Here is a 16,955-nt window from a genome sequence, read left to right as displayed (position 1 = left end):
CGCACATTGTCAGTATTTTAATAAAGGATATTTTTATACATTTTGGTTTCACCATTGAGTAATTATAGCAGTGTTTATACATAGTTCCCCCCCCCCCCCTATTTCAGGGCACCATAATGTTTGGACACCTCAATGTCATCTAAATGAAAGTAGTCATGTTTAGTATTTTGTTGCATATCCTTTGCATGCAATGGCTGCTTGAAGTCTGCAATTCATGGACATCACCAGTTGCTGGATGTCCTCTCTGGTGATGCTCTGCCTGGCCGGTATTGCAGCCATCTATAGCTTATACTTGTTTTGGGGGCTAGTCCCCTTCAGTTTTCTCTTCAGCATATAAAGGGCATGCTCAATTGGGTTTAGATCGGATGATTGACTAAGCCACTCAAGAATTTACCATTTTTTAGCTTTGAAAAACTCCTTTGTGGCTTTAGCAGTATGTTTGGGATCATTGTCTTGCTGTAGAATGAACAGTCGGCCAATGAGTTTTGAGGCATTTGTTTGAATTTGAGCAGATAGGATGTGTCTATACACTTCAGAATTCATTATGCTTCTATCATCAGCAGTTGTATCATCAATGAAGATAAGTGAGCCAGTACCTTCAGCGGCCATACAAACCAAAATGTATAAAAATGGCCTTTAATAAAATCTGACAATGTGATATTTTCTATTACAAATCTTAAATTGTGGAGTACAGATTCAAATACTTAAATGATACTTCTTTGTCCCAAGCATTATGGAGGGCACTGTATGAGTGTAAGGATGCTTCTACTTTGACAAAAGTTTGCTTAACTTTAAAACAAGAGTATACAACAAAACCACATCCAACATTGGCATTGCATTCTTTGGACACCAGACTGATTTGGCAGTAGAAATTCTGATTGGAGCCATTTTATTTGGAGCTGATGCTGACCAGTGGCAACAATGATGCCAAAGAACATCATTTTGTTGAAGGTCTGATATGGCATTGTTGTGGAGCCAGTTCCAATGGCTGTTTCACGGCTAAGCACCTTTTGTTAAAACAAGATTTAACAATTTCTAAAATCTTTTAGAAGTCTGTTTTTTTAAATTCATTTCAAAGTGAAAATTGCCATATCTTCCCCCACTCTGCCCCCCTCCCACCTCCTACTTAGCCTCTTTTTGACTGTGACCTGCAGTACAACATACGCGCTGTGCATCAATAGACGCCACATTTTTCAAATGATTAAGCTACCAGGATGCTGAGACTACTAAACCCGTTGCCAAGCGATGGAGTCATACATTCTGCCAGTGTTTGGAAACCAATCTAGCGAAACTGAATATGACAGCAGGGTTTTGCTTGTCAGCTAACATCAACTTTGAGATGTTACCGATGTATTTTTTAAGCATCTATCTGTCATCTAATGAGCAAACTGTTTTTTTTTTTAAGTCAACCTGTCGGCTCTATGAGAGTGCTGTGTTGTGTCTGGTAGTTTTGATGTACATCTTAGTCCCTTTATTTTTTTTTAATTGCTTTGTTGTCTGGTTAGCAGGCAATATGGATAATTCACTTAACATGAGTGGTTTTCACACTAGTTGAAGCCTGTAAATGACACACTGACAAGTGGGGACTTTGTCTCATTATCTAATGATATCAATTGCTTTTATAGTTCCTCCAGATTTTGGGTATTTGCCAGAAAAGAGTGTTCTCAGATGTGCTGCTGACTATATTATTGAAGCAGGAAAAAAAGGTATGACATGGAAAGTATTTAGTTGCATCAGCATTGTTTGTCTTTCATAATAACGTTTGCTCATTAGTTTTTCCCATGATCGTTTATGGGATGGAATGGAATTGAGTTTTTGATATAAGTTCTATGGCACTCCAAGTAAAGATTATTTTATGTTGTAGTGTGAGGTCTTCTTATGTTACAATCATTATTTTGAAAAATAGTGTGTCAAAAGTCTTCAGTCCCTTTTGAACTGGATGTTTTTTTCCTGGCGGATGCCTTAACGTAGCAGTTGGTTCCACAATATTCCAAATGGCATGGAAGTGTGGAATAAGGTTGTTTGAAACTCGTATTGCTGCACAGCCAAGGAGCATCATGGACACCTTGCTAAAATACAATTCTGTACGTTGGATAGAGGTCATATTGCTAAAAAAAATGCTTGTGCTAGTGTAGAATCGAAATATAAATGGATCCTCTCCAAATTTCCCAAACAGAAACCCAACACAAACAAATCTAAAATACAAGAGAGAGCCTTAACTTTTTAACACTGGCAAGATTAATTCATTTCTCTGCATTGGCTGCATTGTAGGACAGGGCTGTTTTACAAGTGTGACGGAAACTTGGTACCCAAGTATGATTTGCAGGATCAAAAGACTGCATTTTCTTTCATATTTTCACATAAAGCATGTACAAATGGTACAATCGCTCATTATCATTGTAGCTCTTCATGTTAGCTCTTAAGGCCAGGATGTTGGTAATTCTGGTAATTTTAGTCTGAATAAATTATTGGCAATATCAGAATAAAAACCCATCTGGAAGATGATGAAAATATGAAGCAAATGCAATAGGTGTTGGGTAGAGGTGCTCAGTATATTGGGCAGCTTCTGCTGAGAGAAGATGAGTCAACCTTTTGGGTCAAGTATCTCATCAGCATTACCATATGGATATACAGAAATCTGTGTAAAATTCATGAGTATGCAAGAAATTGCCAAATTCTCAGATTGCATTCATGATTTGCTGATTCTAAATCAGTTACACGATTAGTTGTTTTCCATTAATGCATGTATTCATCAGATTCATTGAATGTGGAAGGACACCAAAATATGGTACAATAATAGTGGAAATGATGCTAAAGCTAGCCAACACTTTACTTAATGCAGTGGTTATCAAGATGCAAGGAAAGCATTCAAGTTGTGGCAGTATTTCAGCGAATAACCAAACCCAGCTTTGGGGCAGTGAGCAGTGAGATTAGCTTTTTTAAAAAGAGAATTGAGTGTGATTTTTATTAAACTTTCGTACTAAATGAAGCAAGGGTGATTACAGATCAACATGTGCAAAAGGCAACATTGGTTCCAAACTGGTACAGCCTAAATTGAGAACTTGTATCAGAAAATATTTATTCATACAAAGCATTGCCTTGAAGTCAGAATAATGGAGTTTCAAACTCCACTTCCAATGTTGCAGGCGTCCTCTATTAGTGGAGGTGCTGGATCAAACGTGGCGATTGGCCATCATTAAGTTTCTGCAGAAAGTTGAACAGCTATAAGCTTTTTTTAAGGAAAACTTCCTCAAATAGTCCACTAAAAATGGATTGGTTATAGCCCTCATTATTGTTTTTGGAATATTATTATGTGAACATTTTATTTGCAAGTCAGGTTACCTATTCTGTGTTTGAGTTACTTTACAATGAATTTAGACATGATGGTGGTGTTGGGCAAGAGCATTCCTATTAACTGAAGTCTGGTGTAACCTTCCAGGAAGAGTAATCAGGTCTGAAAACCTGCACTGAAGATGTTATTGGATGCTACAGTAGTTTCTAACTTGGATTAATAATTTAAATGACTTCCCTTATTTTTATTCAATTTGATTTTCTAAACCCAACAAACAATTTTGTTAATGTGAATGTCTACAGAGTGAAACCTTACTCTTGCAAATTATCTCTTTAAATAAAAAGGTGTTGTGTTGTCCCGGGGAGATTGAAAGCCTGGGGAGTACTCTTGGTACAAGAGGCACCAACATCAGGTTCACTAGCTAAGTAAAGACACAAATATCTGTAGAATATGTCAGTTATTGTAACTCATTTCACTCTTATCGCTCACGGCTGTACATCTGATATGGGTTATTGGGCAGCTTGCCGACTTCTCTGAACAGCTCCATTCACTGGCACAGCTGGGATGCTGATCTTAAGATGAGAATGTTATGAACAGCTTGTACTGGCTGAGGATATGACAGGACCGAGTGGTATTGTCATTAAGGAGCCATTTGATTAGTGTCACACATTGATACTGAGACTTGGTGCCAACATTCCTGATCCAGAACGACAGATCTGGCCAGCACAAAAAATATGGATTAAAAAGTTGTTTTTGGAAGCTCCAACTCGGTGTTATGAACAACAGTCGGTTTGACAAATCAAAGGTGTTTTTCCAAGACATACATGAAATATATTTTATTGTATTTCTGAGGCGGCAGTAACATAAATTTATTTGGATGAATTAAATTGTTTCCTGAAGCTTTCCTGAAATGATGCATGAGCACAGTAAATCAGATGTTAGCAACACTCTGATCATCATTAACTGGTTATAGGTTCCAACGAGAAGCAGTCACTGGCTTCAACCCTCTGAGAATATTGTATATCATCTGGGACTAAATGCAAATTAATTTCAGACAGTTGCATGAAAAATGTTCCTGATGTTGGGGGAGTCCAGAACCAGGGGTCACAGTTTAAGAATAAGGGATAGGCCATTTAGGACTGAGATGAGGAAAAACTTTTTCACCCATGAGTTGTGAATCTGTGGAATTCTCTGCCACAGAAGGCAGTGGAGGCCAATTCATTCGATGTATTCCGGAAGTGGCGGCGCTGTTGAACGGCTGCGGCTCGTCTGCAGTCCGCCTGTTTTTACTTTTTTGTGTTGTTTTTTTTTGTCTTGTTTAGTTAAATTTTTGGTTATTAGGGTTGTGTTATGTGTGTGTGTGGGGGGGGGGGGGGCTGAAACAGGGCTTTCTGTCTCTTCCTTCGGGGGAATGCGACTTTTTCTTGTCGTATCCCCCTTCTCTGCTTCCGTCTGCGCTGAGGCCTAATGGCGGAGCTGGCGGCCTCCAACCTGCGACCGACCTCGAGGCTCCGGAGGTAGAGCCAGCCAGGACTCACCAACGTGAGGCTGGCCGTCTTCGAGCTGTGGTGGCGTTCGGGCAGCGGCACGACTCGGTGCTCCGGTGAGGGCGGCCCGGCGCGGGGCTGGGACGGTGCTGGCTGAGACGCTCCCGTGAGGGCGGCCCGGCTCTGGGCTGGGACGGCGGTCCGGTGGCTGAGGCGGCCCGGCGCGGGGCTGAGGCAGTGCTCCGGTGGCTGAGGCGGCCCGGCGCGGGGTTGAGGCGGTGCTCCGGTGGCTGTGGCGGCCCAGCGCGGGGCTGAGGCGGTGCTCCGGTAGCTGAGGCGGCCCGGCGCGGGGCTCGGTGAGCCGCGGGACTGACTTACCATCGCCCGGTGGGGTATCGCCTCAGCGCAGAGGGAGAAGAGGAGGGAAGAGACAGTAACCCTAAGATTTTTGTCTCCTTCACAGTGAGGAGGTGCCTGGTGAATTCACTGTGGTAGATGTTAATTTGTGTTTATTGTGTGTTTTGTTGTTTATTATTACATGTATGGCTGCAGGCAACGACATTTCGTTCAGACCGAAAGGTTTGAATGACAAATAAAGGATCTAAGTCTAAGTCTAAATCTATTCAAGAGAAGTTAGATATAGCTCTTAGGGCTAACGGAATCAAGGGATATGAGGAAAAAGCAGGAACGGAGTACTGATTTTGGATGATCAGCCATGATCATATTGAATGGTGGAGCTGGCTCGAAGGGCCAAATGGCCTACTCCTGCACCTATTTTCTATGTTTCTATTTTGATTTGGATGTTTGGAAATTATTGTTCGGTAGCTAGGCGGTTGCAGAATACCATTACCGCATAAAATTTAAACTCGGATTCACCCACTGCCTTGAATAAGTATATAAAACATTTCAGACACATTATCCAGGGCACTTCCAATACCTTCAGTCATTGGCACATTACATTCATAGCGTGGAATTAACGTGGTGGTGGGATGATGTACAATCTTGTCCCTTGAAAGTGTGTTTAACTTGTTAGGTTTTTTTTTTACTACTTCTAAGTAATAGTATTGGTGTACCAGAAATTAAGCCATGATATGTGTCACAAAATTAAACAGAAAATACTCATAACACACATTATTACACAACACTACCTACCATAACATTATCTTGCTCCTAATTGATTTCACTTTCAGGTCCTGAGTCAATTCCTCCCCAGCTAGTGAAGGTTTTGTTGGGGCCGATTGCGAGATGTGGGACCAGTTATCAATTTCCACCTGTGAATTGGGCTTCCATACTATCTCCACTTATGAGACTGAATTTTGGTAAGTTATAAAAGATATCATCATTGATTTCAAAACATATGTAAATGTTCATTTTTTTTGTAACGTATTAAACCACGAAGGCTTCCGTTACAACACTCTTAACCCTGTGTTGAGAAAATGCCCACTGATCATCATTATGTAAAACAGTTTTATCACCTAATCTTCCTTCCCGACATCTGTGAGAGCAGTGATATATTTTGCAGGGTGTCATGCAGTGATATGACAAAGAGATTATAGGGAATTTCATATGATAAAAAAATATATAATTTCTCAAATTAGGAAATGCGTCAAAGAAAGCAGTTTCTAATTGGATGGTTATCTACAAAGTGGTGAGGTTTGAGTAATTTAACAACACGAGTACTTTCAGTGAAATATTTATTTTCCTTTAGATGGTCTTTTGCAAAGCAACAGTGAGATTTTAAATTTGAATTCCTTGAAATATATATTTTTTAAATCATTGAAATAAAGGCTCTGCTTTCCAGCAAAATCAGGCCTCAATGGCCAAGATGATTGGTCGTGTCTTTAAAATAAAATCTGCTGAAGTGATGAAAGGTCCAGAACTTTGAGGTCACCCAAGGTTAATTTCTGTGTCAGATGTGGCCCCCTGTCTGTTGAGTTTGATGATCTTTTTTTGAGTCGTGAAACTTCCAATTGATTTATACCTCGGACATAGTCAGTTGGTGACAGGTTGTAAAGCGCAGAATCTCCTGTAATGGACGTAGGAGTAAGTTAAAGTTGCCCTTTTATTATAGTTGCAATATGGCATAGAATTACCAAAGGATTTGTTTCATAACATACCCCTCCCTCTCTACGATTAGGTAATGGAATTTTAAATGCCATAGTTCCATCATACAAGATTTGTATATTGCATTTCCCATGTATTTTAAATAAATTTCCATGCTTGCTGCATTAATTAATGAGCAATTGGTGAGAAATCAACGGCCCTCAGGAAGCAAGTTTGGAATTAGGGATTGGGAACTTTGACACCACATTAATCTTATAGCAAACAGCGCCATGTAGTGGTCACAGTGGAATGCACCAATTTATGCAACTTTTTTTTTCCTGATTGTAGGTGAAGATATCCAGCAACATGGCATTGAAGTTGCAGTGACCCAGGCTCAGACATCTCAAAGTGCTGCAATGTTTTTAGGAATGTGGATAGCACCACCCTTAGTGCATAGCCTTAATGTAGGTATATCTTGTTATTAATTTATTTATTGTGCTATAATGCATATAGAGCTATATAGTGTGGAAACAGGCCCAACTCATCCATGCGTTCTAAGTTGCTAAACTGAGCCATTCACACCTACCTGCACCTGGCCCATATCCCTCCAAACCTTTCTTCCCAATGTTACCTGTCCAAGTGTCTTTTAAATGTCATAAATGTACCTGCATTTAACGCTTCCCCTGGCCTGAAATTGGTATATGAAAATGCCAACAAGTTGGGCTAAATGTCGTGTAACATCTGCAGGTGTCCTATGATAATATTTTACACTGTTTACAATCTATCTATCTATCTATATATTAAAACTCTGTGTGTGTGTATGTCAGATTCGGCCTCTTTGATTCCTTGGTCCGCCAGCACCACACACTGAATCTCCGTCATTTTTTCCATTTCGCTAGCTAATTCACTTTTACATTCACGGATGCACTCCTCAAACCATTTTGACTGTTTTATGTACCCGTTTTTTAATAAAATCCTCCACCCCCCCCCCCCCCCCCCACTCACTCATTTTGTCACCTCCTGCTGGTCAGCGACCATAACGGCTACTGACGCCCGGCTCTGCTCCAAAAACGTCGAAATTTTCCCCTACCGCTGGTGCCCGGCCCGGCTCTGTCACGCTGCCTCAAGCCAAACATCGGATCTTCAACCGCTGCTTTTTTAGCAGCGGGGGAACAGCCAGCGTGACAGAGCCAGCCTCTCAGAAGTGCCGAGCATGCGAGGCCTCACAGTCTCTAATCGTGCCGCTTTCACTGACTTTTCATTCCACAGTCAGTTCGGTAACAACACCCACCCCCCCCCCCCCCCGCCTGCCCGCTCATTCCAACCCCCCCCCCCCCCAATTCACCTCTCCCCCCCCCCATCCTGTCTTTCCTCTCCCCCCCTTCACCCCCCCTCCGCCATCTCCCCCCCCCCCTCCCCGTACTCGGGGTCTGAAGCGCCGAAGATGCGAGGCTATGGAGCTGAGGCTCACTCTGAGGCCGATGGCTACTGGGCGGCCCTACCCCTCTCCTCCCTCCCTTCTTCCCTTCTACCCCCCCCCCCCCCCCCCCCCCCCTCTCGATCGGCCGGCCCTCTTCTGCTTTTGACCGTCCGCCCGCTCGCAGCAGCAGGTGGGCCCTGTTCTCTCTCTCCCTTTCTCTCTCTCTCCCCAGCGCAGTGAGTAAAGTCTTCCCATCGCGGAAGCCACGATCGGCCACGCCTCTGCTGCTTTTGACGTCCGCCTGCTCGCAGCAGCAGGGTCGCCCGCTCAAAACGCCGCAAATCGGAAACCCCAGCTCCAAAATTCAGGAAGCTCCCCTGCCTCTGTGCCCCTCTCTGTGTGTCCCTCTCTGTGTGTGCCTCTCTGTGTGTGCCTCTCTGTGTGTGCCTCTCTGTGTGTGCCTCTCTGTGTGTGCCTCTCTGTGTGTGCCTCCGTGTCCCTCTCTGTGCCTCCGTGTCCCTCTCTCTGTGCCTCCGTGTCCCTCTCTCTGTGCCTCCGTGTCCCTCTCTGTGCCTCCATGTCCCTCTCTGTGCCTCCATGTCCCTCTCTGTGCCTCCGTGTCCCTCTCTCTGTGCCTCCGTGTCCCTCTCTCTGTGCCTCCGTGTCCCTCTCTCTGTGCCTCCGTGTCCCTCTCTCTGTGCCTCCGTGTCCCTCTCTGTGTGCCTCCGTGACCGTCTCTCTGTGCCTCCGTGTCCCTCTCTCTGTGCCTCCGTGACCCTCTCTGTGTCCCTCTCTCTGTGCCTCCGTGTCCCTCTCTGTGCCTCGGTGTATCTCTCTGTGCCTCCGTGTCTCCCTCTCTGTGCCTCCGTCTCCCCCTTCGTGCCTGCGAATTGGGGGCTATGGGTGAGTGGGTAGGGCAGGGCAGGGCATGGGGGTAAAAGGAGTGAATTAATAATATTAATATTAATATGAATAACATTAATATGAATTAATTAATATTAATGGGGGTGGTTAGTGTGTGTGACGTTGGTTAGTGTGTGTGTGACGCCTCAGGCCGCCCCCTCCCCTCGCAACCACGCGTTGGGGGAACAGACCCAACGGGTCTGCGCTTGGTCTAGTATACTATTAAAACTCTGTGTGTGTGTGTATGTCATTTTGCCTTTGACATTTTGCCTTTGACTCGTTACTCCGTGAAAACCAGACGCAAAAATGCCGAGATTTTTGCCATTTCGTTAGCAATTTTACTTTTACATTCGCAAATCTACTCATTAAATGTAGTAATTTTTCTGTACACATTTTTAATAAAATCCTTCACCCCCCCCCACCCCACAGTCCTTTTTTCTCCTCCCGCTGGCCACCTTCTCATCGCGTGCCGCCCGGCTCTCCTCAACTTCCCCCCCCCCCCCTCCCCGGCCCGGCTCTGTCACGCTGGCGGAAGCCACAGATCGGCTGGTCCCCCCGCTGCTTTTCGCCATCCTCGCTGGCGGCCCGCAGGCTCACTCGGGATCACGCAAGCCCGCCCACTCCACCCTCCCCGTACTCGGGGTCTGAAGCGCCGAGGATGCGAGGCCATGGAGCTGAGGCTCTCTCTGAGGCCGAGGGCTGCTGGGCAGCCCTACCCCTCTCCTCCATTCTTCTTAATATAATATCAATGGGGGTGGTTAGTGTGTGTGATGGGGGATAGGAGGAGGGTAGGGAGGGGAGAGTGGTTATGGAGGGAGGGAGTGAGTGACAGGGTAGGGGAAAGGAGTGGGAGGGAGTGGGGGAGAGGAGGAGGAGAGGGGAAAGAAGAGGGATGGTCAAGAGAAGGGATGGGAATGCTCGGGATGAGGGGGAATGGAGGAGGATAGGGATAGGAAGAGGGATGGCGAGGCGCAGTTGGGGGGGGTTGCCGTCACTCGCGTCACAACTAGAACCCGTCTCGCCACGTCTGTGCAGTTGGGGGCTATGGGTGAGTGGTAGAATATTGCGTTCGGGGACCAGCCCTCCCCTGTGACAGGGACCCAACGGTTCCCACTTGGTCGAGTAACATCATAAAAACGAAATCTAGGTGTAACACTATCCTTGCTGAATGTTTTGATATTTCTCTTCTAAGAAATCACATAATTTTTGTTTTGATTTGGGCATTGCAAAAATCTAGTCTTTGTGCCAGAAACATTTTGTAGCTTCCGGTCTCTCCAAGAGATCAATTGATTATTGGCATAAACAGCTTCCTTGTATGATTCGGGTTTACCTGTTTGACTCTTAAATGCGTCCATGAAGGATTTCCACATATGTTGCCTGACCTGCTTTTTTCCAGCATTTTTTTTCCCTTCAATTTGAGGCACAGGTTTCATTTGCATTCTGTCTGGAGCAGTAAGTGTTCTTATACGATCTAACCTTCCAAAGCAGCCTACTATACAGAAACTTGTCAAATGCCATGCTGAAATCCACGTGGCCAATGCCTACAGCTCTGCCCTCATCAACCTTTTAGGTGATGTCCTCAAAAACCTCAATCAGATTCGTGCGACATGATCTCCCATGTAAAAAACCGTGCAAACTAATCTTAATCCCAAATCCCTTGTCTATCTAAATGCATGTATAACTTATCCCTCAGAATACTCTCTAGCACAGATGTTAGACTTGCTGGCCTATAGTTTCTAGGCTTTTCCTTGTTAAATGAAGGCACAACATTTGCCACCATCCAATCTACTGGAACCTCACCCACATTTAATGATAACTCGTAAATCTCAGCCAGGGCACCTGTAATTTCTGCTCTAGCATCTGACAGTGTCCTCAGATATATCTGATCAGGCCCAGGAGATTTGTCAACGTTCATGCATGTAAGGACGTTCAGCACCTCCTCGACTGTACTACTGACTGCCCCAAGTTCCCAGGTCCTCATGTCTTTCTCCACAGTAAAAATAGAGATGAAATACTCCTTGAGGACCTTCATCATCTCCAATGGCTCTACACAGAGATGACCACTTTTATTCCTGAGAAGCCCTATTCTCTCTATGGTTAACTTTTTACTTTTAATTTACATAAAATCTCTGGATTATCCTTAATTCTATCTGCCAGAGCTACCTCGTGCCACCTTTTTGCCCTTCTGATTTTATTGTTTAGCGTGCTCCTCAGTTCCCAAAACTCCTCCAGAGATACACTTGATTCCAACTGCCTATACCTGTCCCATGTCGCAGCTTTATTCTTGACCAGAGCTTCAATTTCTCTCGTCATCGAAGCTTCCGTACGTCCACCTGCCTTGCTCTTCACTTTAACAGGAACATGCATGTCCTGGATTCTTGCCTGCACACTTTTAAAAACATCACTAGCAGTGACTAGTGGGGTGCCGCAAGGCTCAGTGCTGGGACCCCGGTTATTTACAATATATTTAAACGATTTAGGTGAAGGAATTAAATGTAACATCTCCAAGTTTGCGGATGACACAAAGTTGGGTGGCAGTGTGAGCTGCGAGGACGATGCTATGAGGCTGCAGGGTGACTTGGATAGGTTGGGTGAGTGGGCAGATGCATGGCTGATGCAGTATAATATGGATAAATGTGAGGTGGTCCACTTTGATGGCAAGAACAAGAAGGCAGATTATTATCTGAATGGTTAGAAGGGTCTCTACCCGAAAAGTCCCCCATTCCTTCTCTCCAGAGATGCTGCCTGACCTGCTGAGTTACATCCAGCATTTTGTGTCTATTATCTGAATGGTGCCAGATTAGGAAAAGGGGAGGTGCAACGAGACCTGGGTATCCTTGTGAAAGTAAGCAGGCAGGTATAGCAGGCAGTGAAGAAAGCAAATGGCATGTTGGCCTTCATAGCGACAGGATTGGAGTGTAGGAGCAAGGAGGTCCTACTGCAGTTGTACAGAGCCCTGGTGAGACCACACCTGGAGTATTGTGTGCAGTATTGTCTCCTAATTTGTGGAAGGACATTCTTACTTTTGAGGGAGTGCAGCATAGGTTAATTCCCGGGATGGCGGGACTGACAAATGATGAAAAAATAGATCGAATGGGTTTATATTCACTGGAATTTGGAAGGATGAGAGGCAATCTTATAGAAATATATAAAATTCTTAACGGATTGGACAGGCTAGATGCAGGAAAAATGTTCCCGATGTTGGGGGAGTCCAGAACCAGGGATCACAGTTTAAGAATAAGGGGTAGGCCATTTAGGACTGAGATGAGGAAAAACATTTTCACTCAGAGAATTGTGAATCTGTGGAATTCTCTGCCACAGAAGGCAGTAGAGGCCAATTCACTGGATGTTTTCAAGAGAGGGTTAGATATAGCTCTTAGGGTTAACGGAATCAAGGGATATGGGGAGAAAGCAGGAACGGGGTACTGATTTTGGATGATCAGCCATGATCATATTGGATGGCGGTGCTGGCTCGAAGGGATGAATGGCCTACTCCTGCACCTATTTTCTATGTTTCTATCCGTTTTGGACATTCCTTTTCCTGCAAACAACCTGCTCCACAACAACTTCAGTGAGCTCCTTTCTAATACCTTCAAAGTTGTTGCCCCAATTTAGATTTTTATCTCATGGGCTCGCCCTTTCCTTATCCATAACGAACAGAACAGAACAGTGGTCGCTGGGCCCAAAAGGCTCATCATGAACTGTTCAGCCCCTCCCAGTTTCCTAAGACTAGATTGAGTATTGCCCTTTCCTGTGTAGGGTCCTCTACATATTGCCTGAGGAAATATTTCTGAACACATTTGACAAAATGTACCCCGTCTGAACCTTTCGCCCTATGACAATCCCAGTCAATGTTGGGAAAGTTTAACATCCCCAACTACAACAGTCTTATTAATCCTGCAGCTGCCTGCAATCTCCTGGCATACTTGCTCTTCTAATTATTGTGATAATTTGAAGGCCTGACAAGTTGATCAACCCTTTTTTAAATTTCTCAGCTCCACCTATATAACCTCACGGGACGAACAAATGACACTTAAAAAAATCAGCCAAATCTGCAACCTGGGTGGTGCTTAAAGTCATCAAGAAACTCACCATTGTGGACATTGCATAAAACAAGGCAGAGTCAAATATGTTTTGTAACACAAAGTATATCATTGCTATCCTCTTAGAGCAATTTGTAAATCAACTTGGATCAAATCAACAATCAGTGAGGAATTAAATGAGAGACTTGCAACGTAGATAATATACTCCAGAGCACTATCTTTCCCTCTGCAGTGGTAACGTTTTATTACAGTTTTTGTATTCTGTACATGTTTCTTTCATCTATAGCTCACAATGAGGAAATATATCTTTACATCTCTTGCTTCCTGGATGAAACACGTGCCAGAAGATAAACTTCAGACATTTGTTGAAGTTCTTGCGGTCCAATACTTCACCACAGAGAGCAGGCAGAGAAGCCTCGAAGTTTGCCATTCTATTCTGCAAGGACTAAATGAAGCCATGAAGGTTCCCAACCAAGTGCAACACAGCTGGGGCGTATTGTGCAGAAGTGTTGAGAAGATTTTTGAGATGCTGCCCAATGAAATTCAGGTACAGTTTTTATTTAACAGCAATAGATTTAATTAAAGCAAGACACCTCACCCAGAGTGTGCCTTACAGCATTTACCATGATGTGGAGGAGACACCTCTGGAGAGTGGGGGGCTAGAGAGTTGGGACTTGTGAAGCCACATTGAAAATAAATTTAAATAAGAACATCTAAAGGCACTTGTAAATAATTATAATATTAATTCCATGTGACAGTTAAACAAAAGCAACTTCCTTCCTGCTGTTTCCTAGTTTGATATCCTTTAAACCCCATTCAGTGGGGTTTCCACAAGGCAACAGTGCAAGACTGGGCTTTGTTACCATATCCGTGAGTCTTTCAGTGACTCCTCGACTTCCTTGTTTGTGATCGTGAGCCAACCTTTCTGGTGGGAATTGCTGATAACAATCATGAAGATCTGCCCCATTTCATTACTTTGTGGTTGCATTTAGATTAAACCCTTCACCTTTATACACATTTTAGCAAATGTTTTGGGCATTCAGGTGAAGTTCTTTTCCCTTTAATTTTTTTTCACTTGTTCCTGATAATCCATAACGAGGTTATTTATCCCTTACTATCACTGTCAACCTGTCTTTCTCCTCTTGAATGCACTTAGACCTGCCAGTTTTTGATAATCTCTTCTTTTGAACATCCTCACTTGAATCCTTCCGATGCAACGGACTATATCCCTTCACCCAAAATATACATTGTGAACATACAGATGATGTATGTACTGCCCTAGTTTTTTAATTAAACAGAACACTGGTCCCAGCCTTCTGATATCTCTCTTTTGGCCTTGCATGTAATTACTCCCTCTGCATCTTCACTCCACTCCAGCTTTGTTCTTAATCCTGCCACTGACAGCAAGCAGCCACTTTCTGGTCACCGCAGTGGACAACAATATCTCCCTGATGATATTCTCCCCTATTATTGGCACATTCCTTTTCCTTGTTCCCCTTTTATGGTAAGATCTGGTTAGTTTAGTCAGAATTACTACAGACCTTGTACTTACACAAAACAGCTAGATCTGGGCGGCACGGTGGCACAGCGGTAGAGTTGCTGCCTTTCAGCGAATACATCACCGGAGACCCGGGTTCGATCCCGACTACAGGAGCTGTCTGTACGGAGTTTGTACGTTCTCCCCATGACGTACGTGGGTTTTCTCCGAGATCTTCGGTTTGCTCCCACACTCCAAAGACGTACAGGTATGTAGGTTAATTGGCTTGGTAAATGTAAAAAATGTCACTAGTGGGTGTAGGATAGTGTTAATATGCGGGGATCGCTGGTCAGCGCGGACCCGGTGGATCGAAGGGCCTGTTTCCGCGCTGTATCTCTAAACTAAACAAAACTTCATATCATTTGGATAAGAGGAACGGCAGTGGATCCTTAAAACACTGCCCGAGTACGACAGCTGAGTAGACTCGCGTCGTGCCATCCTGTTCGAGACCTCGTATAGGATCAGCCTGGCTAACATTGGAGGGGTATCCGCCTCTCAGTCCTGGGCCTGGTAACTTTTTGCTTCTATAATTCCCACAAAATATCTCCATCTCTGAGCTCAGTCTGACAGTTCCTGGATTCACAGACACTAACTGCTGATGTGGTTGCTGGGAATTCCGAGGTGCTCCACAAACTCCCACTGGCAACTTTGAAGGAAACCAGTTGCACCGTTGCCCCCATTCAACCTTTATTTTGCATTTAATCAACTGCTTAGATGGTTTTACCTTGTTGTCAAAAACTAAAAGACTAAAAAAATGCTTAGAGTGTAGAAATGAGGAACTGCAGATGCTGGTCTCCAATTAGGTAGGACCGCTCTCTAGTTGATGAGATGGTTCAGTTGCCTGATCACCACAAAGAATCTCAGGGTAATTGGAATGGACACTCAATGGGAAGAAACCGTCCCTGAATCTGAAGTTATGTGTTTTCACTTCTGAACTACCCTTACATGTTGATGTTTCTTAATTTTCGTACAGCTGGAAATCAGCTATAAAATTAAAAGCCAACCAACATGTAATCGGGTCCCTTTGGAACTGGTTTTGGTAATGAGTCTGTATCTAGTACACTTCTCTCAGCCCACCTTTATCTGCCCCATAACCGGCTTGTAGGAAGAGTCCCATAGTATGATATTAAATTTCCTTCTTTATGAATGGAAGTATTGTTTGGCTCCATCTCCCTGTGGAATGGATAAAGCATTTGGAATATGGCCAAACATGGAAACAAACTGTTATTTAATAATGTATTTATTTAATAACGTGATCACAAAGAACACATTGTTCTTCAAAAACCACTAAGGTTTATTATTCATTAGCAAAGTACAATTGCACATTATGATACAGTCACATCACCATTTGGTGGATTACCATTTAGGATTTATATAATTTAGTCCAAAAAATTATTTCACCTAGCGCAGTGATTACATGTGCCATTGAAAGATATTTAATCAAATACACAATTATAGACATGATTGGATACCGATTTATTTTGGGTCCTACATGTATTCTATTTTTTACTGTACTTCAGTGCAGCTTCAAACGTACTATCCAGTACAAACTGCCCTCCTTGATTGGCACCAAGGTCAATAATATTAATTAACAATTAAGAAGCCATACTGTAGTTGTGACATAATGATTCATCAGTTAATTATATTCCTCTTTCTTATCTTCTCAGGTCAATGAACTAAACATTTATGTTGGAGTTGCCAAATGCCTTTCTGAGCTTGGTGATAGTGAGATAGATAGAGTGACCCAGGCAACCAAGGTAATTCTCTTGTTGGAATACACACAAGACATAATCTAAGATCTAGTGAATAAATTATCCTTTTATAGTGCGTTATTCTATTCACTAGGTATGAATAATGTTAATCATGGAAAGTGCTTTTTAAAAAGTATTTCGACAGTCAGTCAGGCTGCCTGACCAGCTGATTTCTTCCAGCTCTTAATTGTTAACATCAGACTTAACATACTCCAGTAAATCTGAGGAGTTACTACAGTTGGAACAATTAGACATTGTATTTGATATATAATTGGAGCCACAAACCTAACCGCAACAATTTCAATGTTAGATGTTTCTTATGTCTCCCATTTTTGTGACTCTGCATTCACACCATCTTGCATCTTGACTCCCTGCAGAATCCAGTCCTCCTCTTTTTTCCTACTGTCCTTTTCAAATCCCTTCCTCGGATTCCTTTCTGGATCATATCCAAGGTTTTCAGCTCTGTCTATTATCAGTTT

General features: G+C 43.5%; 1 protein-coding gene across 3 annotated transcripts in view; it reads left to right on the top strand.

The window, feature by feature from the left end:
- focad (focadhesin) overlaps positions 1-16,955 on the top strand; it is a 233,122-nt gene that overhangs the window by 204,394 nt on the left and 11,773 nt on the right. For all 3 annotated transcript variants that reach the window (XM_033017834.1, XM_033017835.1, XM_033017836.1), the window contains 5 exons: positions 1,626-1,706; positions 5,970-6,098; positions 7,171-7,286; positions 13,475-13,735; positions 16,393-16,482. In XM_033017834.1, the coding sequence (XP_032873725.1) occupies positions 1,626-1,706; positions 5,970-6,098; positions 7,171-7,286; positions 13,475-13,735; positions 16,393-16,482 (677 nt within the window). The remainder of the gene's footprint in view (positions 1-1,625; positions 1,707-5,969; positions 6,099-7,170; positions 7,287-13,474; positions 13,736-16,392; positions 16,483-16,955) is intronic.

Source organism: Amblyraja radiata, chromosome 3 (assembly GCF_010909765.2).
Source record: "Amblyraja radiata isolate CabotCenter1 chromosome 3, sAmbRad1.1.pri, whole genome shotgun sequence".
Classification (NCBI taxonomy): Eukaryota; Metazoa; Chordata; class Chondrichthyes; order Rajiformes; family Rajidae; genus Amblyraja; species Amblyraja radiata.
Note: the sequence above shows the minus strand (reverse complement) of the source record. Positions and strands in the feature narration are given on the sequence as shown.